The 24,814-nt window shown below is 40.1% G+C and overlaps 2 protein-coding genes across 2 annotated transcripts; both read right to left on the reverse strand.

Annotated features, from left to right (window-relative positions):
- Nucleotides 1-3,983: 3,983 nt before the first annotated feature.
- Nucleotides 3,984-4,726, reverse strand: LOC125075699. Its single transcript, XM_047687411.1, has one exon. It carries the CDS (start codon nucleotides 4,716-4,718, stop codon nucleotides 3,984-3,986), a length of 735 nt encoding a protein of 244 aa, XP_047543367.1. The 5' UTR covers nucleotides 4,719-4,726.
- Nucleotides 4,727-5,412: 686 nt separating this feature from the next.
- Nucleotides 5,413-6,387, reverse strand: LOC125075623 (putative nuclease HARBI1). The gene is given in 4 exon segments (XM_047687331.1): nucleotides 5,413-5,685; nucleotides 5,688-5,800; nucleotides 5,803-5,826; nucleotides 5,910-6,387. Coding segments are annotated over 4 exon segments (888 nt in total).
- Between the last annotated feature and the right edge of the window lie 18,427 nt (nucleotides 6,388-24,814).

The following is a 24,814-nucleotide window of genomic DNA, read 5'->3' on the forward strand; positions in this document are numbered from 1 at the left end:
AACATTTCAGAGGTACCTACAAGAAAAATAAGAAAGTATAAAAAAAAGACAATTATACCCCGTAAACATAAGAAAATAGAATAGTTTAACAAAAACCATTTGGTATTAATTTTGTTATTAATAAGTACTTACTAATAATTTATATACAAAAAGTAGTGATATCCCATCAAAAACATAAATGTAAAAATGAGAGCCAAGTTAAATATTATGATATATACCTTGGTTGTTGTCTTCAACGACAAAAGAAGTGAGATCTAAATTTGTGCCAAGTTAAATAGTGCTTTCTGAAATTTATTTATAACTACATAAAATATCATTTCTTCTTATAACTTGGGATAATATATTGTTGCCTAAGGTCTGACTTGGCTAGTTCTCATATACGAATTATAAATACAAATTAAGCACGCAAATATTCAATGGTACTTGTCTGGATATGAACTCGCAATATCTGGTTAAGATTCATGTTTTCTAGTGACTGGACCATCGCAGCTTTTAATGTACGTTAATACTAACTAAGCAATACTGAACTGTCCTCCATTCTTCTTAGATGTTCTGAGTTATGAATTGTTATTCTAAGCACAAACTACAATTTGTGTTTATAAACATGTAAGAACTAGCCAGGTCAGACCTTAGGCAACAATATATTACCCCAAGTTATAAGAAGAAATGATATTTTATGTAGCTATAAATAAATTTCAGAAAGCACTATTTAGCTTGGCACAAATTTAGATCTCACTTCTTTTGTCGTTGAAGACAACAACCAAGGTATATATCATAATATTTAACTTGGCTCTCATTTTTACATTTATGTTTTTGATGGGATATAATGTTAACATCAATAGAATAGGTGATCTGATTCTACCAGAACAGTTACGTGACCCAAATTTATTTATTTATTTATTTATTTATTAGATAATCCAACAGTTTCGATACACAACTTTTTACTTAAAATATAATATATCAATTACTAAAAACCAAAATAGGATTACACCGTTTGTTCTATAATATATTCTTTTACAAACTAGAAGACAATCTTAAGAAAATTTACAAAAAATTAAGTTGAGAATCTAATTGAATGAGAATTGTTGTGTGTGTGTGCGTGTGTGTGTGTGTGTATGTGTGCGTGTGTGCGTGTGTGTGTGTGTGTGTGTGTGTGTGTGTGTATGTGTGTGCGCGTGTGTGTTGGTGCGTGTGTTTTAACTAACTGCATCTTTACTTTTCAGTGTTTTTTTTAAAGTTGTTTTTGACATGTTGAACAAATCTATTTCTGAATATGACTCATTGTATGTATTGACTTTACGGCTAAGGATAGAATTACGTGCATAATTTGTATGTACTTTAGGTGTATAAAATAGTTCTGTGTGACGGGTACGACGATTGGGTACTCTGAAATATAAAGCACTGACCAAGTCGTTACAATCTATATGTCCAGCTAGTATATCGTATAACATATACATATCACATTGCCGACGTCTGATTTCTAAAGCTTCTATTTTATAATGTTTACAGGTTTCTGTATAATTTTTATATTCTCTAAAATCCACAAAGCACAGAAATCTTAAAAAATGATTTTGTATCGCTTCTAGTTTATCCCTATACTTTGAATAATTTTGTGACCATATGCTACAGCAGTACTCTAAAACACTTCGAACGTATGAAAAATATAACATTTTTATGGAATCAACATCAGTAAATGTTTTGCATACACGTTTAATATAGCCTAGTTGTTTATAGGCTTTGTCAGTTATAATTTCTATATGTTCTGTCATCAGTAATTTATGATCCAACTGAATTCCAAGATCTCTCACAGTGTTTACCTTTTGAATGGGGTCATTATCTATGTAGTAGACAAATTCAATATTTTTTACTTTTCTTGAAAATGTTATATTTACTGTTTTTTTAATGTTGACGAGTATTTTATTTTCTTTGTAGAAATTGGAAAGACTATTTAAGTCATGCTGCAATTCCACACAATCCGAAATATTATTTATAGCCTTATAGATTTTCTTATCGTCTGCAAATAGTAAGAAACGAGAATATTTGAAATATCTATATATGTCGTATAAATAAGAGTTGTATAATAATGGGCCTAGAAGAGAACCCTGTGGGACACCTGAGGTTGCGTGTACAAAATCACTACGAGCACTGCCTATGACAACAGCTTGCTGTCTTTTTGATATACATATACCTTGGTTGTTGTCTTTAACGACAAAAGAAGTGTGATCTAAATGGGTGCCAAGTTAAATAGTCCTTTCTGAAATTTACTTATAACTACATAAAAAATCATTTCTTCTTATAACTTGGGATAATATATTGTTGCCTAAGGTCTGTCTTGGCTAGACTTTTGTCGTTAAAGACAACAACCAAGGTATATATCATAATATTTGACTTGGCTCTCATTTTTACATTTATGTTTTTGATGGGATATCACAACTTTTTTTATAAAAAATATTAGTAGGTATTTTTTACGCGTTTTCTGTTTATACTTAATTTGGCCAAGTAGTGGTGGTATAACGTGCGCAGACGGATGTACTCTACAATAGAGCTCTCTTGTGTCTTGATTTGACTTGGACCTAAATTGATAAGATGTACTCTATCTAAAGTTTTAACTCTAGAAAGGCCAACGTAAGCCTGCTCTTTACTAAATATAGAGGAGCCTATGTCGAGAAGAGCACCGTCAAGGCGAAGGCCTTGTGATTTGAGTATAGTAGTAGAATATGCTAAGCAAATTGAGATTTGTTTCCTTTGAACATATATGTACATTACTTTATATCTGTAACTAGGTTTTGAATTTTAGTTCGCAAATTAATTTATGTTTAAATTGAATTGTTATTTTACGCGCGCTATTGCTGATGTCGACGTCCCAGTGTACCTTCTCTATTTTTTCATTGGACCCATTCACCAGTCAATTGCTGACATCAGCATGCTTGCTCGATACTATTCTTCCAAGCAATAAGGATCCCCGTTTGTAGCACTAGAGTACATACTTAAATCATCCCAGTTACGATATACATACACTACTACAGTCTCACAAAACATATTTTTTTTAGTTGTATACTAGTATACTCAAACAAAGAATATGCAATCGAATAGGCTAGGCAGCTTCCATCGGAAGGCATTGAAATAATTCTTATGAGCGCGGTTGCCACTCGCTCAGACACGTCCGCGTTTAGGTTTAATCGCAACGCTCCTACCCCACTGCTCCAGCGTCGCGTCGCGCGCCGTGTACCGAAATGCCTATTATTATTTTTTTTTTAAGTATAATGATTTTACACCATTGATGTGCGCTAAATGCTAGTTAATAACGTAATAAATACGAAAGTCGGCTATACTGATAAGTAATAAAACGGAAATATTTGGATTTAAAAAACTTAAGGGTGGTATTCAACTTGTTATATATTCACGTGAAGACCTTAAAATCCACATTAGGACAAGCTGTCATAAGTTTTGATTGCTGGTTCTTACATCATTTATTACAGTTATTACAGGAACTAAGTAGTGTTCCTAATAGACCAAATAAAATGAAAAATTATAATAAAATGATGAAAAATTACCAGTTTCAGAATTTTTTTCCTTTATATTGGCCTAATTATCTACCTGCATGCCAAATTTCAACTTTCTAGGTCACCTGGAAGTAGGTTATAGTTTTAATCTATAGGTCAGTCAGTGATAAAAATGACGATTTTGAGACGTGAATATCTAAATAACCATTTGAGATGCGCTTATGAAATTTGGAACACATATGTATCTCGCGAGTCTCAATATATGAGCCAAATTTGACACATTTATGTCAAATAGTTTTTGAGTTATGAGGAGGTCAAAAGTGGCTCCAAATGGTTCGTGTAATATTACACACGGTGCTGCTCGCCAGTTCTGTTACTAGAACTTGGCTGACACGCTACCGCGTGTCTAGATTATTAGATATAAATAAAATTAACAAGTGGGTACTAAGATAGTAAAGTCGAGAAAGTAAACATTAGAAATTACTTTTTTATCAGTCTCTTAGTACGTGTAACAATTACCTTGTCAACACCTTTGGAGTCACAAGACTTTGTTTGAACCGGCGACTTCGTAGTAGACGCAGTGGGTATGCTGTTGAGGTCCGACAGGCTTTCAACTCGATGACGAGCACCATCCGACGCTATTACGTATACGAAACCGTCCCGCGTCCAGCACTTATTTATGCCAAAGCGTCTTCTGGCTTCGAGGAAAACATCGTGCCTGCTTTTCGTCAAGAACTCCGACTGTGTTAATCCCGTGCCTTTAAATTTGGTTTTTGCGAACCAAACTTTATCGCGGATGCTAACGTCAGTGAATTTTACCACAATAGGCCTGGGTTTCTTATCTGACCGTTGGCCTAAGCGGTATGAGTGCTTAATGCTGGCGCTTGAAAAGTTTGGAAGCAAGAGATGATCCGCTACAAGACCCGTGACGCGAGCCGAAATGTCTTCAGTCTTCTCCTCTGGGACACCATGAAGAAGAAGCATCTTCCGTCTATGCCGCATCTCCAGATGGTCAAGCCTTCTCCCAAGAAATTCTACTTGGCACTGAAGAGTGTTTAAAGCAGATATTACAAAGGATTTAAATGTAATAAAATCTGATGCCAAAGAAGTCGTAGATCCGGGAGAGGAGGTTTTATTTAGATCGTGCTGGAACTCTTGCATCCTGTTATTAAACAACTCTGTCATGGCTGCCAGTGATTGCTTGATAGAGTCCATATTGAGTGTTTAAGTTGGTGGTAATTGTTTAGAGGGAACTTTATTAAACGAAAACCCTTGCTGACGGTAAATGTAAGCTACATATATTAATTTTTCATTACACTGTATATAAAATATGAATATGTATATTTAATTAAAATAAAAAGTTCAAGAGCAAAATTTTGTGCGGTGCATTAAGTCCTACCCGCCAAAAAAATGTATAGAAGCAGAACAAAAGACAATAAAAAAGAAATGTATTGCCCGTGGATCCATTAAAGAACAATATTTTAAAACTAAATTACAAACTGCCAGACTAGAAAAAAAAAAATTTAATAAACAGGGAAAAAAGGGAAAATAACAAATATAAAATAGAAATGGAAATACTTCAATTGAGGAAGAGAAGATTCGATATGGTCGACCATAGTATTTTTGTAAATTTATCTATATTTTTATAAACATATTTACTGATTTGTTAAGGAATATTAATAACTTATTTTTTTGAAAATATGAGACTGATTTTTATTGTTAAATTATTAGATTTAAGTTTATTGTTTAAAAGATGCTTATACGAAATTGAAAATAACATAGTGATTAATAAGTAAAATATGTATTAATTATTGATGATCGAACAACAAAATTCTGATTGCCTTCATGGATTGTTTCATCAGTTTGTATTTCCTCAACACTGTTTAAAGTATTCTATTCAACTATTATGTTATAGCACTGCACATGCCACAATAATTGGTGGAATATTTTTTACATTTACTCCTAGGCCGTTATGTAAACATGGAAATCTACATTTGAGAACACCAAAAATCCTTTTAATAGGGTCCCTCGATGATACCTGAGCTCTATTATATGCTTCTTCAGCTATTGTATTTGGATTTAATAGAGGGGTAAGCAAATAATGTCGACATGGGTAACCACTGTCTCCTAAAAGCACAAAATTTGCATAATCACCACGCTCAAATTGTGCACATAAATGAGAGAGTCATTAAAAATTGTACTGTCATGTACAAAGCCCGGCCATCTTGCTACCACATTTCGGATGCATAATTTCGCATCACATACAATTTGCACATTTAACGAAAAAAAACCCTTTTGCGAAAAGTTTCAGCTTGATATCCCCCTGTAAACAAAATTTAAAAATTTAATTGTGTTCCCATTTAAGCGACACATATTACTACTTCTTGTACTAATGTAAGTAGGTACCTGGTGAATTGATTTTAATGTGTGTACAATCAATAGCTCCCAATATCCTCGGAAATCCTGCAATGGAGTAAAAGTCGTTTGCCACTTCTATTCGTTCTTGGGAATCCGGCATTTTAATGAAATTGCAACTGAGTTTTGCTATTGCAGCTATGACTTTATGTACCACACGGTGAACAGTTACTTTTTCGACGTGGAATATGTCTCCTATAACTTTTTGATAACTGCCAGTAGCGTAAAATCGAAGAGCTATCAAAATTTGGTCTCTTGGCTGTGAGGCTCGGTTGCGTTTCGTCAAAGGCGCGATTTCCTTGCCAAACAATGACTCCAGGTATAATACCGTATCTTTGGAAACACAGAACCGACTTAGAAATTGGTTGTCATCATATTTTTCGAAGCCATTTAACTTTTCTTCATTCTTACGGCTGTTACGGGATGTCGTTTCGTCGTCCGAAAGTGAAGAAAGTGAAGATAGTGACATTTTTTAAACTTATAAAACACTGAAAAACGATTTAAGATAGCTAGCGACCACTCTCAAATTTAACGGCGTCTCAAATAATTTGAGTGGGCTTTTTGACATTTGTCATTCGTTGAGTGGCGTTTCAGTATACGGTTTTTACTTTGAGTGGTGTTTAAAGGCTAGTTATTTTAGGCTATTAATTTTGAGCGTCACTCAAATTTGAGAGGGACTCAAATTTGAGCGTCACTCAAATTTGAGTCCCTCTCAAAATTGACGTTTGAGTATGCGAAATTTTAATTTAACGGCGTCTCAAATAGTTGAGTTGGACTTAAATATTTAAGTGACGTTTCAGTATTCGGCCGTAAGACTAAGAAATTGTTACAGGACTCGACTGGTACTGACCTTGCTAACTCTTCAGCTGACGTTGGCTCTGGACATAAAACTTGAACACCTAGAAAATGGACCAGGACTCCTCCCTTTTTATCTTGGAAATGCCAAACTCATAACCGACTATCATTCCTTTATTCAATACATAGAACTGACTGAGTTCGAATGTCATCTTGATTCAATCGATTCACAGTTAAACCATTTTAGAACTCAAAGTCAAAGTCAAAAACCTTTATTCAATATAGAAGTGTTTACACTTGCTTATTAACTGTCAAAAATCTACCACCGGTTCGGAATTTAGCACCTCGGACCTGAGAAGAACCGGCGAAAGATACTCAGGAGGATATATATATATATTTTTTAACCATTTTCCATGTACAATGATAAACTACTCTGGATAAAGATATCCCATCAAAAACATAAATGTAAAAATGAGAGCCAAGTCAAATATTATGATATATACCTTGGTTATTGTCTTTAACGACAAAAGAAGTGAGATCTAAATGGGTACCAAGTTAAATAGTCCTTTATGAAATTTACTTATAACTACATAAAATATCATTTCTTCTTATAACTTGGGATAATATATTGTTGCCTAAGGTCTGTCTTGGCTATATACCTATGGATATATATATATGGATACCCATCGAATTAAACGAGGCTTAATTAATGGTATTGGCTCTATTATCAAAAGTATAACTGGTAACCTGGATCAAACAGATGCTGAAAAGTATAATAGTGCGTTAGAAATCTTGGAAAGTAACAATGAAAAGTTAGTATCCGAATTTAATGACCATATTAGTTTAAATAAAGAATGGATGATGAAACATATTTCACTCTTTACGAATATCGTACAGAACCAAGTTAAGATTAATAGCACATTAGAGTTACTGTTAGAACATGACGCCTACGCAAACAATATCCTGATTAAATTTGCATAGTTTGCCCGATTATTGATAATTATTAGTAAGAATGCGGAAGACCTAATGTTAGAATTAAGTAGATTAGAAGATATATTAGCGTTTGTGCGTGCATCGAGCACCGATCTCAGCATGTTAAGTACTAGTAGTTTAGAAGATATTTTAGATAAACTAAGACACATTTATAACTCCCAAGAGTTAATAGAGGCAGATCTTAGAGATTATTATAGTATTATCAGACCCGGTTATTATTATGTGGGAAAGCGAACAGTAATAATTTTTAAATTCCCGATTGTTTCTCCTTTTTTTTTTTGTTTAACGAGGAGGAAATGCATTTACGCATGCCGCCCGGTCGGGGGACCGGGACGGGTATGTGGGACTCAACCGGGAAGTAATGCCCCGTGCCAGGGCACGCTAGTGCTAATGCCCTGTCCTACCCACTAAAACCATCCTCGGGTTTCCACCATGCCGCCGAGTGGTGAGGCCACGGGATCGTCAAGGGCATGCAATAGCGACCCCACCAGCGGCAGCCGCCGTAAGGCGGCTAAATATTCATGGAAAGCGCGCCTAGTGCGCGCCTTCCCCCTCATCCTCCACGCGGGAATGTGGCGAACTCCCCCGAGTCCGCCACTGGAGGCTGGGCGTCAACGAAGCTGACGCCCTGCGGCGGATAAGATGGTAGGCTCCGCCGCTGACCGCCGGTGTAAAGCATCTGGAAGGCTCGAGTAGCGAGCCCTCCCATTCCCTCCTAGCCAACGAGGCCACTCACATGGTCCGCCTTGACGCCAATCAGGGACGTACCAGGAGCAGCCCCGCGGCATCCCTCCCGCCAGTTTTAGCCGTGGCCGACGAGCAAGCTCAAGCCGGCCCCGTTGCCCAGGGTACACCACGAGGAGGTGACTGACATGTACCCCCCGATTGTTTCTCCTAGACAATTCAAATTATTTAAACTCTCAATTGTTCCTAACAAAGACCAATATACCTTTATCCCACTATACCCTCTCATAGCAACTGATGGTAAAGCTTTCATGTACATGGAGGCTGAATGCCCGAAGTTTAATCAGCAATATCTCTGCGAGGAAAACATCCGACATCAGGCCCGAGAAAAGTCAGAGTGCGTCCAGACCCTCATCACCAGTCAATCTATTAAAATGTTAAAATTACGCTATACGAAGAAACAATAGAGCAACTAGATGATCAGTACTACACTCTTATCTTCCAACGCCCAACGAAGGTTGAGTTAGAATGCAGCAGCCATGAATTTACTACCCTATTCGGAAGTTATCTAGCCACGATTCCGCAGACGTGTTCACTACACACTGACGAATTCACCATCGCTAATATTTAAAATAAACTCAAAGGACAGCCGCTGAAAATAACCGAAATTCCAGAACATTATACAACTACAAAGAACATTACAATCCCTCACCTGAAACTGAAAAATATAAATACACCGGGGCTACGCAGCATTAAAGACAGGGTCCTCAATGAGCAACCTACAAAACTAGATCATCTCCATGGAAGTATATATCAAAGTCAAAGTCAAAGTCAAAAATCTTTATTCAATATAGAAGTGTATACACTTGCTTATTGATTGTCAAAAATCTATCACCGGTTCGGAATTTAGCACCTCAGACCTGAGAAGAACCGGTGAAAGAAACTCAGCGGGATATATTTTTTTTTTTTTTTTTACCATTTTCCGTGTACAATGGAAATTATATTTTAGTTATTTGAAACAGCCTGGAGGCGATCATTTCATTCCCAAGGTGTGCAGTCAACTTAAAAGTCATTAGTGTTGTAATATCCTTTAGCACACAAACGCTCTTTAACGATTCTTTTAAATTTTATAATTGAATAATTTTAAACGTTTTCTGGGATCCTGTTGTAAAAACGTATACATTGCCCCAAAAAAGAGTTACTAACCCTGTGTAATCGGGTACTTGGAGTAACAAGTTTATTCTTGTTCCTAGTGTTAACAGAATGTACGTCACAATTTCTGGGAAAATCATTTATGTTTTTGCGTACATACATAACATTATCAAAAACAAATTGAGAAGCTACAGTCATTATTTTAATTTCTTTAAATTTACCTCTTAACGAATCTTTTGGGCCCAGATTATAAATTGCACGAATAGCCCTCTTCTGCAGTACAAAAATAGTATTAATGTCAGCTGCATTACCCCAGAGTAGGATGCCATACGACATTATACTATGGAAATAACTGAAGTACACAAGGCGAGCCGTATCCACATCAGTCAAAAGTCTAATTTTTTTTACCGCATAGGCTGCAGAGCTGAGTCTATTCGCCAATTTATTTATATGGGGGCCCCATTGGAGCTTAGAGTCTATTGTCATACCAAGGAACTCTGTTGATTCTAAAACATCTAATGCTTCCCCGTTTAAACGTACACTCGTTTTCACACATCTTACATTGGGAGTAGTGAATTTAATACATTTAGTCTTTTTACTATTTAACATTAAATTATTAACACTAAACCAATTTACTATTGTAGAGAGAGTATTGTTCACATCGTCATATATTGAAAGACGTCTTTTTATTTTAAAAATTAAAGAAGTATCATCAGCAAACAATACTATCTCGAGTTTATCACCTAGGAGATGTTGCAGGTCATTTATATAAACAAGGAAGAGAAATGGTCCAAGAATTGATCCTTGAGGGACCCCCACAGTAACTGGAGACCCGGGAGATCTCTTTCCATTTACATCAACCCTCTGAATCCGATTGCTCAGATACGAAATCAGAAGACTGAGTGCAGTGTCCCTAATTCCATAATGACGTAGCTTCCTGGCCAAAGTTTCGTGTTGCACACAATCAAAGGCCTTAGATAAATCACAAAATATCCCTAAGGCATCCTGTGACTCCTCCCAGGCCCTGTAAATATTTTTAACGAGCTCAACACCAGCGTCAGTTGTCGAGCGACCCCTTGTGAATCCAAATTGTTTCTTGTGTAGCAACTTGTTATTGTTAAAATGTACTAGCATTTGATTTAGTAATAACTTTTCAAAGATCTTGCTAAGAGTTGGTAGTACAGAGATGGGCCTATAGTTGTTGGAGTCTGATGTACTACCTGACTTAAATATTGGTAATACTCTACTATGTTTCATGAGGTCAGGAAACACGCCACTAAGGACACATTTATTAAATATAGTGACAAGGTAGGGTGCGATTACATCAATTATTGAATTGACTACCTTGACAGAGATCCCCCACAGATCGGCCGTTTTCTTAATATCTAGTGATCTGAAGGAACTTATTACATCACTTACACTTACTGTATTAAATTTAAAGCTAATATTACATTCTTCCACATGGTTTTTTAATAATGATTCAGCAGCGGTAGGAGAGGAATTTAATGAGTTAGTAGTCGAAAATGGAATGTCAGCAAAAAAAATTTTCAAAAACAGTTGCAACATCCCGATCTGAGGAAAATAAATTGTTGTCAATAGATAAGCTAAAGTCGGAGATGTTATTTTTGACTCTTCCAGTTTCACAATTAATAATTTTCCATGTCATTTTAATTTTATCAGGTGCGTCAATAATTTTTTTTTTATATGCAATGATTTTGCTGTATGACATACACGTTTGAATAGTTTAGAGTAGGCACTAACATAACTGATAAATGAAAAAGACCGGTTGTATGATCTTTCACTATAAAGTTCATACAACCTCTGCCTACTCTTGTGAATTTCGACAGTCGCCCAATCATTAAATTTAAGAAAATTCCTAGAATAGACTGTCTTGGAAGTAAATATGGCATTAAATTCTGTTTTAATTAATTTAAAAAAAATTGTTATAAAGCTCATTAGAATTATCATTTAATTGTAAATATGAAAGCTTTGCCATGATATTACTTCTGAACTTCTCAATCCGATACAAATTGATTGGAACAAATGTCTGTTTTAAATCCTTAGCATTCTTTTTTATTTGCGAATTAAATGAAGCCAACTGTCCACAATGATCAGAACTTAACATATTTATAATACATTTACGATTAGGTACACAGTTGGTAAATATGTTGTCAATACATGTGTGCAGTGGATTCAGTGATTCTAGTCTAAGAATAAGTTAATTAGGTTATATGAATATAATAATGATCTGAATCTAATACTTGTGCTATAGTTTTCTAATAAATTTATGTTGAAGTCACCACAAATAAAAATATATTTACTTGATCCAGATAATTTCAATAATGCACTTTCCAATATTTTCTCAAATGCTTCATATAACCCGCTAGGAGGTCTGTATACGCATACAACAATGACATGCTCAAGCTCTGCACAGGCTATTTCAATAGTCTGCTCAATAGAAAGGCTCACAACATCCTTACGTTCTTTAAATTTTAGATTTTTGTTAATAAGTATTAATGAGCCACCACGTATAGCTTTTTTTCTACTGAACATACTAGCCATCTGGTGACCACTGAAGTTAAACATAAACTGATAATTTACAACCCAATGTTCTGTTATACATAAAATATCAATGGCATTACTGTTTATGAATAACTCAATTTCTAAATCTTTTCCTGTCATTCCTTGAATGTTTTGGTGCACCAGGTTTACAAGTTTACTATTATTATTGTTTTGATTATTTCTAATTTTAAAATTTAAGAATTTATCCAAGGTTAAATATCATACAACTATTCCATTTTACATACTTTTGTTCAGCGCACTGGTACTTAGTATTGCCATACTCACTAAGTGGTACATTCACCATGTAAAAAGGAATGAATCGGTTAAAAAAGATAACGGGACCCATAACAAACCTGCTGAAGAGCCTGTGCAGGCCAGGAACGAGACATCGTTGCCAGCGACATTTGCACTCAATGCTTTCAAATAGTCGCTGATCTACGGGGGGAGGTGTTATGTATGCGACCACCCTATGGAGGTACATTAGGACATCGCGTTCGCCGAGACCACCGACGATGGCCCGGTACCAGTAACCCTTGCGCAACATCACGCCGCCCAACAACGGACCACACCGATCTTTCTTTATAATTTCTGTGTCTCTTAGAATTAAGAAAAGTATTAATATAAATAATATAATAATTGGTTCTGAGGGCATTCTGTGTTACAACCTCAACACATGAAGTAGTCTAATTAAATTAGTATTAATATTTGTAAAATAAGTTTGTGAATTAAAATAAATTCACTTTTAAAGTACTTTCGGTTTTGTTTTTTAAGTCCTTCGGCTGCGAACGACGTAATTACGCATATACACCACTAAATCTAAACAAAAGAAGAATCGAGTCGACTGTCATACTCTAACGGCCGCTTGACTTGAAATCTTCTACGTAAACCCGGGGAGTATTTTGTTTTAATGTTTTATATAGACATTTTTACACGTTATAAGCCTGATTCGAACAAGGTTTACATGTTGTGGATAGCATCTGTCTTCTCCTTTGTCGTGATTACTGTCTCACTTTGCTTGACAATTAGCTGGACGCAAAGTTGAAGATTTTAACATAGTCCTCAGATAGTTCTTCACAATATCTATGCTGTGCATAGGACTCAGCTTATTTCGTAAGCTGCAATCCTTGTGTGCAGTATACACTAAGCTTATAATATTGTTTGAATTAGTTAAGAACCAAATACCTACAGATTTATAAAAAGAAAATAAGAAATAATTAAAAACATTATATTATATGATTCACATAGTGCACCTTTAGTAACTGACATAACATAATATAAAAGATCATATAAAATTCCTTAACTTTGCACAAATTAATTGCTATTACCTTAACTGATAATATATAATTGATCACATTTTATTATATCACATATTAAGAAAATAATCATATTAACACATAGATTTGAACAACCCTATTTAATAATATTATATACTAATAATATTATATTATCTCTTTAATAGTATTTAAATATGTACATATTTTAATAAATTTACTGTTAAACATCATGGAGTATACTATTATGGCCAGAAAAACATTAATAAAAGATATCAAATTCCAATTGACCCTCAAGGAATTAAAATCCTCCAAAGAGTTAAACAGACAACTTTTTTAAGAGCGTGAGGACAGCGAAGAAGAGATTAAAAAAATGTGAAAGAAAACACTCAACTCAAAAGTGAGCTAGCCAAGTTGAATGAACATTGTTTAGATGTTGTTATCCAGCGGGACAATCTTTTTGAGATTGTGACCTTATTTAAAGAGTGTAGCGATAAACATGAAAGAGCTTTGAGTCGCATTTCCGAACTGGAAGTAAGTTTTTTTTTTTTGGCTTTTATTTGTACCAGAAAGGCACAGATTATTTCGCCAATGTCACGTGCGATGGAGAAGACACGGTAGAGATTGATCGGTGCATCAGCAGCCTGTAAATTTTTCCACTGCTGGGCTAAAGGCGTCCTCTCCCTTTGAGGAGAAGGTTTGGAGCATATTCCACCACGCTGCTCCAATGCGGGTTGGCGGAATACACATGTGGCAGAATTTCGTTAAAATTAGACACATGCAGGTTTCCTCACGATGTTTTCCTTCACCGCCGAGCACGAGATGAATTATAAACACAAATTAAGCACATGAAAATTCAGTGGTGCCTGCCTGGGTGATCGGTGCGGTCGAGATAATTTACAGGCTCAATTTAATTTTGAAGGCATAATAGAAGTAGACGGAATAAAAAACCCACAACCTAAAACAACACAATAACAATAATTAGATAAAAAATAATTGCTATTTAAACACAAAAGAAAAATCACAAAACTATTTACAGCTTAATCTTAATACGTTCAATATATTTACATAGAAATTTTAAAAAATGGACTTTTATTCCATTTTGTAAACACACATTAACAAACATTCAACATTAATAGGGCGAGGAACTTTAGGAGGGAGAACGTCGTATACGGGGTAGAGGAGTTCGGGGCAAGAGAACAGTATGTGGGGTAGGGAACCTTCGTCTAGGCCACACTCACACAAAGAATGATCTCTAACTCTAATTTTACTTAGATGTATGGGAGTACATGCATGTCCAAGGCGTAGTCGACAGATAGTTGTGGTGATCTAACGATTAGCTTGCCTGTGAAGAGAAAACTAAGGTCGCCTTGGAATGTCTCATTGTAGAGATGCGTAAAATCTACCGTTAGATATTGATGAAACTTTCCAAACAGAGTTCCAGGATTTATCCAGATGAGTTTTCGCTAGAGCACACAAATCCTGAGTTGATTTTTTTAAATGATCTAGAGAGCCAGTTGCTATAGCAGCTCTAGCAAACAAGTCTGCAGCTTCAGCTTATACCAAAATGACTTGGTATCCAGACAAGCGATATTTCAAGCCCTTTTTGGTGACAGGAGAACAAAGCCTCCCTGATCTTAAGGATGATCGCTTTGTGCCACACGCGATCGAAGGCCTTCGCTATGTCCAGACTGGCTGTTAATGCCCCCTTGCTCTCAACTGCTTACGCCCATTTATGAGTAGAAGATCACCGGCTGAGCGACCCCGACGGAAACCGTACTGGCGGTCACTAATCAGCTGGTACTCCTCTAGATACCGCAGGAGCTGGCAGTTTACTATGGACTCCATTACTTTAGAGAACAAGGGGGTGATAGCTATAGGCCTATAATGGGATGGGTTTAAGTGGTTACCCTTTTTAGGAATCGGATGCACCAAAGCAGTCTTCCAGGAGATCGGAACGACGCCTAATGCGTAGGATTGCCGGAAAAGACGCGTTAAGACCGGTGCCAACTCGGGAACATATGTCCGTAGCACGATTGGAGGAATGCCATCGGGTCCACTCGACTTATGAAAGTCCAAGGAAAGAAGTGCTTTACAAACTGCACTTTGCCGGGATTTAAGCTCTAGAATCATGGTATCGTGAGATTATTGGTGGTAACTTTCCTCGGTCATCCAGAAACGAGTTCGACGCGAAGAGAGAGCCTAAAAGATTTGCCTTTGAGGTATGGGCCAATGACTCACCGTCCCTGTGTAGAGATGGAAAGGAAGGCTGACAGAAATTACTAAAGAAATTACTAAAGAAATTACTAAAGAAATTACTAAAGAAATTACTAAAGAAATTACTAAAGAAATTACTAAAGAAATTACTAAAGAAATCACTAAAGAAATTACTAAAGAAATTACTCAAAAAATTACTAAAAAAATTACTAAAGAAATTACTAAAAAAAATTACTAAATGACTAAGATAGCCTAAGTGAGAGACCAGAACGCACGTGTTCCTGAAAAAAGGCGCACCAGTCTTTCGCCAATTCCGCCAATGTACTCCATCTTCGCCTCAGCAATCACGTTTTTGAAGGACTAACAGGCAGAGTTATATTCCTTTCTGAATGCGAATGGTGCTTACATGACGAGTCAAAGTTTTGGTAACGTTTCCAATTTCGGCTTGAGGCCGTTTTGCAAAAACGACCAAACCAGGGCTGGGACTTGCCATCAATGGGCACCGCAGAATATGGAATGAATAGCGCCACATCAGCAACAGAGTCAGCAACAACGTTTGGATCTTCCGGCGAAAAAAACCTAAAAAATCCTAACCTTAACCTAAACCTAAACCTGCCCTCATGGGTAAGATGCAAAGAAGGACGCATCCCATCCATTACGTTTTTAAATCGGGTCTCTGGGACTCTTACATACCGGGCAAAATGCGGTAGCATAGCTACCACTTTGCGCCGATTTTAAGTGAGAGTGTGGTACATCCCTGTGCGTGCCGGTTCATTCGGCTGCAACCCGAAAATATGCAGTGTGGCACTTGTAAACGTACTATGTACTATCGAATAATCCTGCGTGGTACTCACTCAGTAGAAGCAAAAGAAACAACATCGGCTCCGTAAAAAAAAAAAACATAAAAAATCGAATTTCGAGCCGATAGCTTCCAAATAAGGCTTAAGCGATTCTCAATAGTGTGTTGCATTAGCACAAGTGGAGATAGCTCTCCAGGACCAAGACGATCCCGATCAGGACGACCAGAAACTTCGCCTCGGATTATCTCCAAGGAGAAGCGGAGGACCAGCGCGCGAAAAAAATCAAAATCATACCTGGGAAAAAACCTACCCGACGACACCCTCATTGAAGAGATTGGACACCACCCGGCCAAAATAAAATAAAAAACAAGGCAGTAAAGGGGCCAAATATTTAACATAACGAAGAAGGAACGTGACAGACGCACGCGCAAGTCTCCGGAAGGCTGTATAACCCCGTTTAGTCACGCGCGACGTTTCGGCACGTGTGGCCTCGTTACCTTGTTATATATACGCGAAAGATCGGCACGTACGGTCTCTTCCGACGAAGACTCCTCAACATAAAATTTTTTTTAAATCGGATCAGTGGTGAAAACTACACACAAACATCATCAAAGATACCCCGAGTTTAGTATCATACAACCGGGACGAGGAGACGAGGACACTGGACCACAACACCAGCAGCACAACTATACAATTGCATAAGCCATAGTACCAAAAGTTGGCGTACTCAACATCGGCAGGGCTCTACTAAGGAAATCGCACACCACCAGCGACACGTGAGTCCACACTGACATAAATGTATAATATATAACATGTATAATAGTTACTTATAAATTAATATTATATAATTACTAAATAATAAATAACCCACAGCAATCATTGATAAATTTGGCTAGATTTCGCTAGAATAAGCTGTAATATGTTATCTTTTTTTTTTATGGTATAGGGGGCAAACGAGCAGGAGGCTCACCTGATGGAAAGCGACTACCACCGCCCATGGACATCTGCAACACCAGGGGGGTTGCAGGTGCGTTGCCGGCCTTTAAGAAATAAGTACGCTCTTTTCTTGAAGGTTCCCAAGTCGTATCGGTTCGGAAAAACCGCCGGCGAAAGCTGGTTCCACAGAGTGGTTGTGCGAGGCAGAAAATGCCTTAAAAATCGCGCTGTTGTGGATTTACGGACATCTAAGTGGTGTGGGTGAAATTTAGAATTTTTTCGAGATGTCCGAAGATGGAATTCAGCTGCCGGGATTAATCCAAACAATTTCTCGGAACACTCCCCGTGGAAAATTCGGTAGAAGATGCAGAGTGATCCAACATCTCTACGCAACGCCAAAGGATCGAGCAGATCAGAAAGGGCTTGATCGTCGATAATTCGAGCTGCTCTACGTTGGATACGGTCAAATGGAAGGAGCTGGTACTGGGGAGCACCCGCCCAGAGGTGAGAGCAGTACTCCATGTGAGGCCTAATTTGCGCCTTGTATAGTCTTAGGCGATGGGCCGATGTGAAATACTGTCTTGCCTTGCTGAGCACAACAAGCTTTTTTGATGCCAATTTGGCTTTGCCTTCCAGTTGACCGCGGAACTGAACGAGGCTCGAAACATCAACGCCAAGTATTCCGATACTAGCTGTGGCGACTAACGGAATGTTCTCGAATCGTGGAGATACGACGAATGGTGTTTTTTTAGCGGTTAACGCGCAAACTTGCGTCTTTTTGGGGTTGAAGTGGACTAGGTTTAGCCGGCCCCAGTTCGAGACTTCGTTTAACGAAGACTCGATTTCAGACACAAGTTTGTTCCGGTTTTCTTCGACGTTTTCCCGAGAAATATTAGCACGGCCGGTGTATGAGGTGTCAACGGTACTGTCGTCTGCATAGCAGTGAATGTTCCTGATTTGCAACAAGTCATTGATATGCAGAAGAAACAGAGTGGGTGACAGAACGCAGCCTTGTGGAACACCAGCGTTGACGAATTTTTGGTCGGAGCATGCACCGTCGACAACGACCTTGATGCTCCGATCTGCCAAAAAGCTGGTAATCCAACTGCATAATTTCCCGGGAAGCCCATAGGAAGGAAGCTTCGAAAGAAGCGCTTTGTGCCACACGCGATCGAAGGCCTTCGCTATGTCCAGACTGGCTGCTAATGCCTCCCCCTTGCTCTCAACTGCTTCCGCCCATTTATGAGTAAGGTAAACTAGAAGATCACCGGCTGAGCGACCTCGACGGAAACCGTACTGGCGGTCACTAATCAGCTGGTACTCCTCTAGATACCGCAGGAGCTGACAGTTTACAATGGACTCCATTACCTTGGAGAACAAGGGGGTGATGGCTATAGGCCTATAATTGGACGGGTCTGAGCGGTTACCCTTTTTGGGAATCGGATGCACTAAAGCAGTCTTCCAGGAGATCGGGACGACGCCTAATGCGTAAGATTGCCGGAAAAGACGCGTTAAGACCGGTGCCAACTCGGGAGCACATGTCCGTAGCACGATTGGAGGGATGCCATCGGGTCCACTCGACTTATGAATGTCCAAGGAAAAAAGTGCTTTACGAACTGCACTTTGCCGGAATTTAACCTCCGGCATCGTGGTATCACATCGCGGTATTGTTGGTGGTGAATTTCCTTGGTCATCCAGGGTCGAATTCGACGCGAAGAGAGAGCCTAAAAGATCAGCTTTCTCTTTCGCGGTATGGGCCAATGACTCACCATCCTTGTGCAGAGATGGAAAAGAAGGCTGACAGAAATTCCCAAGAACAGCCTTAGCGAGAGACCAGAACGCACGTGTTCCTGAAGGGAGACGCACCAGTCTCTCGCCAATTCTGCCAATGTACTCCGTCTTCGCCTTAGCAATCACATTTTTGAAGGACCTAGAGGCAGAGTTATATTCCTTCCTGAATGCGCTGGTCTTTACATCACGAGACGCTGATGCGTTAGCCCAGTCATTGTAACGTTCCCATTTTCGGCGTGAGGCCGTTTTGTAGAAACGACCAAACCAGGGCTGGGACTTGCCACCGATGGGCACCGTAGAAAACGGAATGAACAGTTCCATACCCTGAAGCACCACATCGGCAACAGAGTCGGCAATAATGCTCGGATCATCCAGCGAGAAACAAACCTGCCCCCATGGGTAGGAGGCAAAGAAGGACCGCATCCCATCCCAATCCGCTGACTTGTAGTGCCACACGCGGCGGCAGCCCATGAAACGAGGTCGTGAGTACCGCATAACCGGAACTGTACTCCGAACGAGACAGTGGTCCGACGAGCCCAGAGGGGGATCGACGATAACCTGATAGCTATCCGGATGAGAAGTCAGCAGAAGGTCCAACAGGGAAGGTGTATGATCCTCCACGTCCGGTATTCGCGTTGGCGAGGTGACCAGTTGTGTCAAATCATATGCTAAAGCGAAGTCGAGAACAGATCTACCCGCATGATCAGTAGTACGTGATCCAAGCCATTCGGCATGGTGGGCATTAAGTGAGTCTCGGTAAGAAAGAGCAAGGCCGGCTTCGCCGTCTCAAGGTGAAAGTGGACGGCGTTCAAGTTCAAATGAGTCCCCTTATGTTGCAGAAGTCCACAGTGAGGGTGGTAGGGTTTGCCTTATGATGCCTGCTCCGCTTGCCCCGAACAGTGGCGAGCGCAAAATTGAACCCCAGAATTCGGAGGGCAGCCTGGGCATCCCTGCTCAGGTGGTGTACGTCCTGAGCATGGATGCCCAGGGAGGGATTCTCCACCGCAGTCGCTGATGGTACCCTCCTGGGGTAATGTAACCAAATTCTGCACAACCATCATGTTTAGGGGGGGGGGGGATCGGGCCTCCGGGACTCTCACATACCAGACGAAACGCGGTAACATAGCTACCACTTCATTTTAAGTGAGAGAGTGGTACTTCCCCGGGCGTGCCGGCCCATTCGGCTGCAACCCGAAGGTATGCAGTGTGGCACTACCACTTTAAAACAAACAACAAAGTCAAAGTCAAAGTCAAAAATCTTTATTCAATATAGAAGTGTTTACACTTGCTTATTGATTGTCAAAAATCTACCACCGGTTCGGAATTTAGCACCTCAACCTGAGAACCGGCGAAAGAAACTCAGCGGGATATATTTTTTTAATTTTTTTTAACCATTTTCCATGTAGGTACAATGATAAGTATATTTTAGTTATTTGAAACAGCCTGGAGGCAATTATTTCATTCCCAAGGTGTGCAGTCAACTAAAAAGTCATTAGTGTTGTAATATCCTTTAGCACACAAACGCTCTTTAACGACTCTTTTGAATTTTATAATTGAATAATTTTGAACGTTTTCTGGGATCCTGTTGTAAAAACGTATACATTGCCCCAAAAAAGAGTTACTAACCCTGTGTAATCGGGTACTTGGAGTAACAAGTTTATTCTTGTTCCTAGTGTTAATAGAATATACAAGCGACAGCGCCCCTTTAAAACCACTCAAAGCAGCGGATTTTGCACCACAACGATCTAAGGACGAAAATCGCCGACCAACAGCAGTTATCGTCTCAGGCGAACGTGGCGGAAGTAATAGTTCGATACGACCACCCACAACAACAAACGGAGTCTCACATGACTAATTTTGACGACATGGAAATGTTGTCAGTGGGGTCCGGTGCCTCTGCGTTTAATATGTGGGTCAGCCTCCTATATACCACACCAAACCGAGGCACGAGCGTCGAGATGGATACGGTGACGGGGATAGCAAACGAGTTGTTACAAAAGGGTAAAGAGGCCTTGGAGTCAGCAGAAAAAATAATGAGGCCAAGACCAAGAGACCAAGGCCTTATGCCACGAATGCCTGCAGGGCCTATACGAGACCGTCCTATCACTCTCGGACTCAAGAAACCGACACAGGTGCAACTTAGAGAAGGAACGCTCTCGGGACGCCAAGAACTAGTGCGGATCGAGAAAGAACATAATAAGGAGATCCAGACAATCCGGAGCTCCGCATTACAAGAGTTGCACCTGGCCCGAGCTGACATATCCGGGACCACGAAGGAAGCCCAAGCGGTCCGTAGCTGGCTCGGCTACGAGAGTGCTGATATATTTGGGATGATAAAAGATATCCGAGAGGTGCAAATGAGGGTGGAGGGGAAGCTCAGAACAGAGGCCAACCCGATTAAAGACACCGGTGGCCAGAAATGGGAGAGGTTGAAGTCTGGAATAGTAGGGTTTCACAAAACCATCAGCAACCTGGGAAACCAGCTAGACGTGCTTAGGCAAGAGGTCGAAAAGACCAAATCACTCGTTGCTGAGGCATCGCAGCCTTCGCAATACAACCTGGACATCAAAAAAAGGAGAAAAAGGAGCGAGGGTCAACAGAGTCCCGAAGGCTAGAGATCAGAAGGTCGTAATAAGATGTGCGCCTAAGGAAGACATGACATTAATAAAGAGTCGTGTCCAAACTGACAAATATTTAAACATCATTAGCATTTAGCATTAGTAGCCTGTAAATTTTCCCACTGCTAGGCTAAAGGCCTCCTCTCCCTTTGAGGAGAAGGTTTGGAGCATATTCCACCACGCTGCTCCAATGCGGATTGGCGGAATACACATGTGGCAGAATTTCGTTGAAATTAAACACGTGCAGGTTTCCTCACGATGTTTTCCCTCACCGCTGAGCACGAGATGAATTATAAACACAAATTAAGCACATGAAAATTCAGTGGTGCCTGCCTGGGATTGAACCCGAAATCATCGATTAAGATGCACGCGTTCTAACCACTGGACCATCTCGGCTTTTATTTTAAACATCAGGGAGCCTGCAAATCAAAGCCCCCTCGTTTGCGTGCGAGGCGTCCTGGCATGCTTTGCCAACGACGAAATAGAAGAACATATAAAATCGCAGAACAAACACCTTCTGCACGGTGTTGGCGAGGCAGACCTAAAAATGAAGGTCCGCTATAAAAAGCGTGCGGGTTCCTGCACGAATGCCATCCAGTCCTCGAGTTGTCCCCTGAAGTGTGGAGGCGGTTAACGCAAGCCGGAAAGATTTACGTCGGATTCAGCAGTTGCTCGGTGGAGGACCGGTTTTCCTCATCGAATGCGCCAAGTGCCTCGGTTTCGGTCATACTACGAAACAATGTACTGTAGCTGTAGTGTAGCTACTGCAGCGGCGAGCATACAGGCAAGGACTGTCCTGCCAGGACAGAAACTCTACGCTGTATAAACTGCACACGAGCAAAAAGGGACAGCTTGGAACTGGCGCACATGGCTTACAGCCCTGAATGCCAGGAAGAACAAAAGTGGGACCATATAGCGAGATTCAGGGTCCAGTACTGCTCAAGGCTCCATTAAAATTAACACACCGGTCCCACCTCAAAGTCCCATTGATACAGCGAGCGGGATCTTGTTTTTACAAGTCAAACTGCAACGCTCGAAACTAGCCACAGCTGAACTACTAAAAACAGCTCAGGAAAAAGGGGTTAGCGTCGCACTTGTCCAAGAACCCTATTTAGGACGGACAGGTGAGATGAAACACTACACCGGCATGAAAATTATCCAGTGCACCCTGAACCGCCAAAAGCCCGCCAAAACCGCTTTAATCGTTTTCGGTGACAAGCTGGAGGTTATCCATGACCCGCAGATCATAACAGAAAATGTTGCGGCAGTATTCCTGCAGGTGGGACAGCTGAGGCTAGGATTTATATCGGTCTACTTCGAGGGGAAACATGACTTGCACCCCTACTTAACCCAAATTAGGGCAGCCACTCAAAAAATCTCAACCAAAAACTTGCTAGCTGGCAGGAGACGTGAATGCTTGGAGCCACTGGTGGGGCAGCAACTCTGAAAACCATCGCGAAGAGGAACTTTACTCCTTCATCACGGAAATGGACCTCCACATCCTAAACACCGGCAACGTACCGACCTTCGAATCGAGGCGAAAGGTTGTACACGAGCTGCGTGGAAGTGATCAGACAATCTCTGGTAGACAGAGTGGAGGACTGGAGAGTGGATAGAAGTCTCATAACATCAGACCATAATGCAATTACATTCACCCTGCGCTTAGAGAAAGCCCTAGTACCCTTGAAGCCTATCTCCATGCGCAGATACATCGATTATCCAGAGTCGTGTGAAGACACGATTCCGAAACTAAAGCCTTGGAAATGCAATCCTAGACCACCATGGTGGTAAGCCGTCCTAGAAGACCTTAAAAAGGATGTGCTTCGGAAAAAACGCCGAATACGTAATGCTGCACCCAGTAGGAAACAACTCACAGTCGAAGAATACATAAAGGCCAGGGAAAATTACAAGAGGAAAGCTTGCGAAGCAACTACTCAAACCTGGAAGGAGTTTTGCTCGACCCAGGACCGAGAAAGCGTCATGTTTACAGAGTGATAAGGAAGAACTCGAGAAGGCGGGACGACATGCTGCTGAGCAACTCAGGTGGTGAAATACTGTTGCCAGATCAGTCAGCCAAGCTTCTCGCGGAAACGTTCTATCCAGATGACTCTGTCCATGCCGAAACAGAACAGCAAAAGTCCATGAAAAAGATCACAGAAGACAAAACTCCAGCGGAGATTAAAGACCTATCGAACGGTGACCCACCTTTCACAACAGCGGAGCTAGAATTGGTTCTTTCGAGTCTCAATCCAAAGAAAGCTCCAGATCTGGATGGACTAACGTCCGATATCTGCACCGCAACAATAAACTGTAACAGGGAGGTATTCTAAGCATTAGTAAATAAGTGCTTATCGCTATCGTACTTCCCCAAACACTATTTGGGGAAGTACACTGCAGAGAAAGCTAAGAAAGCTGCCCATGTATGCATTCTTCGCAAACCAGGAAAACAGGATTACACACACCTTAAGTCCTACAGATCAATCGGATTATTACCAATCCTTGGTAACGTAGTAAAAAAAGTTATGGTGTGCAGGCTTTAATGGCGCCTACTCCCCACTTTGCACCTGAGCCAGTACGGATTCATGCCCCAGCGAGGAACGGAAGACGCTTTCTACGACCTAATCGACTATATCCAGGAGGAAGTAAGATCAAAGAAATTAGTAATTCTGGTATCACTCGATATAGAGGGTGCTTTCGACAATGCATGGTGGCCAGCCCTTAAGAAACAGGTGGTACGCAAACATTGCCCACGCAACTTGTATGCCTTGGTGGCATCCTATCTACAGGATCGGAGGATAAAAGTCAACTATGCCAGAGCGAGAGCCGAGATGGCCCAGTGGTTAGAACGCGTGCATCTTAACCGATGATTTCGGGTTCAAACCCAGGCAGGCACCACTGAAATTTCATGTGCTTAATTTGTGTTTATAATTCATCTCGTGCTCGGCGGTGAAGGAAAACATCGTGAGGAAACCTGCATGTGTCTAATTTCAACGAAATTCAGCCACATGTGTATTCCGCCAACCCGCATTGGAGCAGCGTGGTGGAATATGCTCCAAACCTTCTCCTCAAAAGGAGAG

Source organism: Vanessa atalanta, chromosome W (assembly GCF_905147765.1).
Source record: "Vanessa atalanta chromosome W, ilVanAtal1.2, whole genome shotgun sequence".
Taxonomy (NCBI): Eukaryota; Metazoa; Arthropoda; class Insecta; order Lepidoptera; family Nymphalidae; genus Vanessa; species Vanessa atalanta.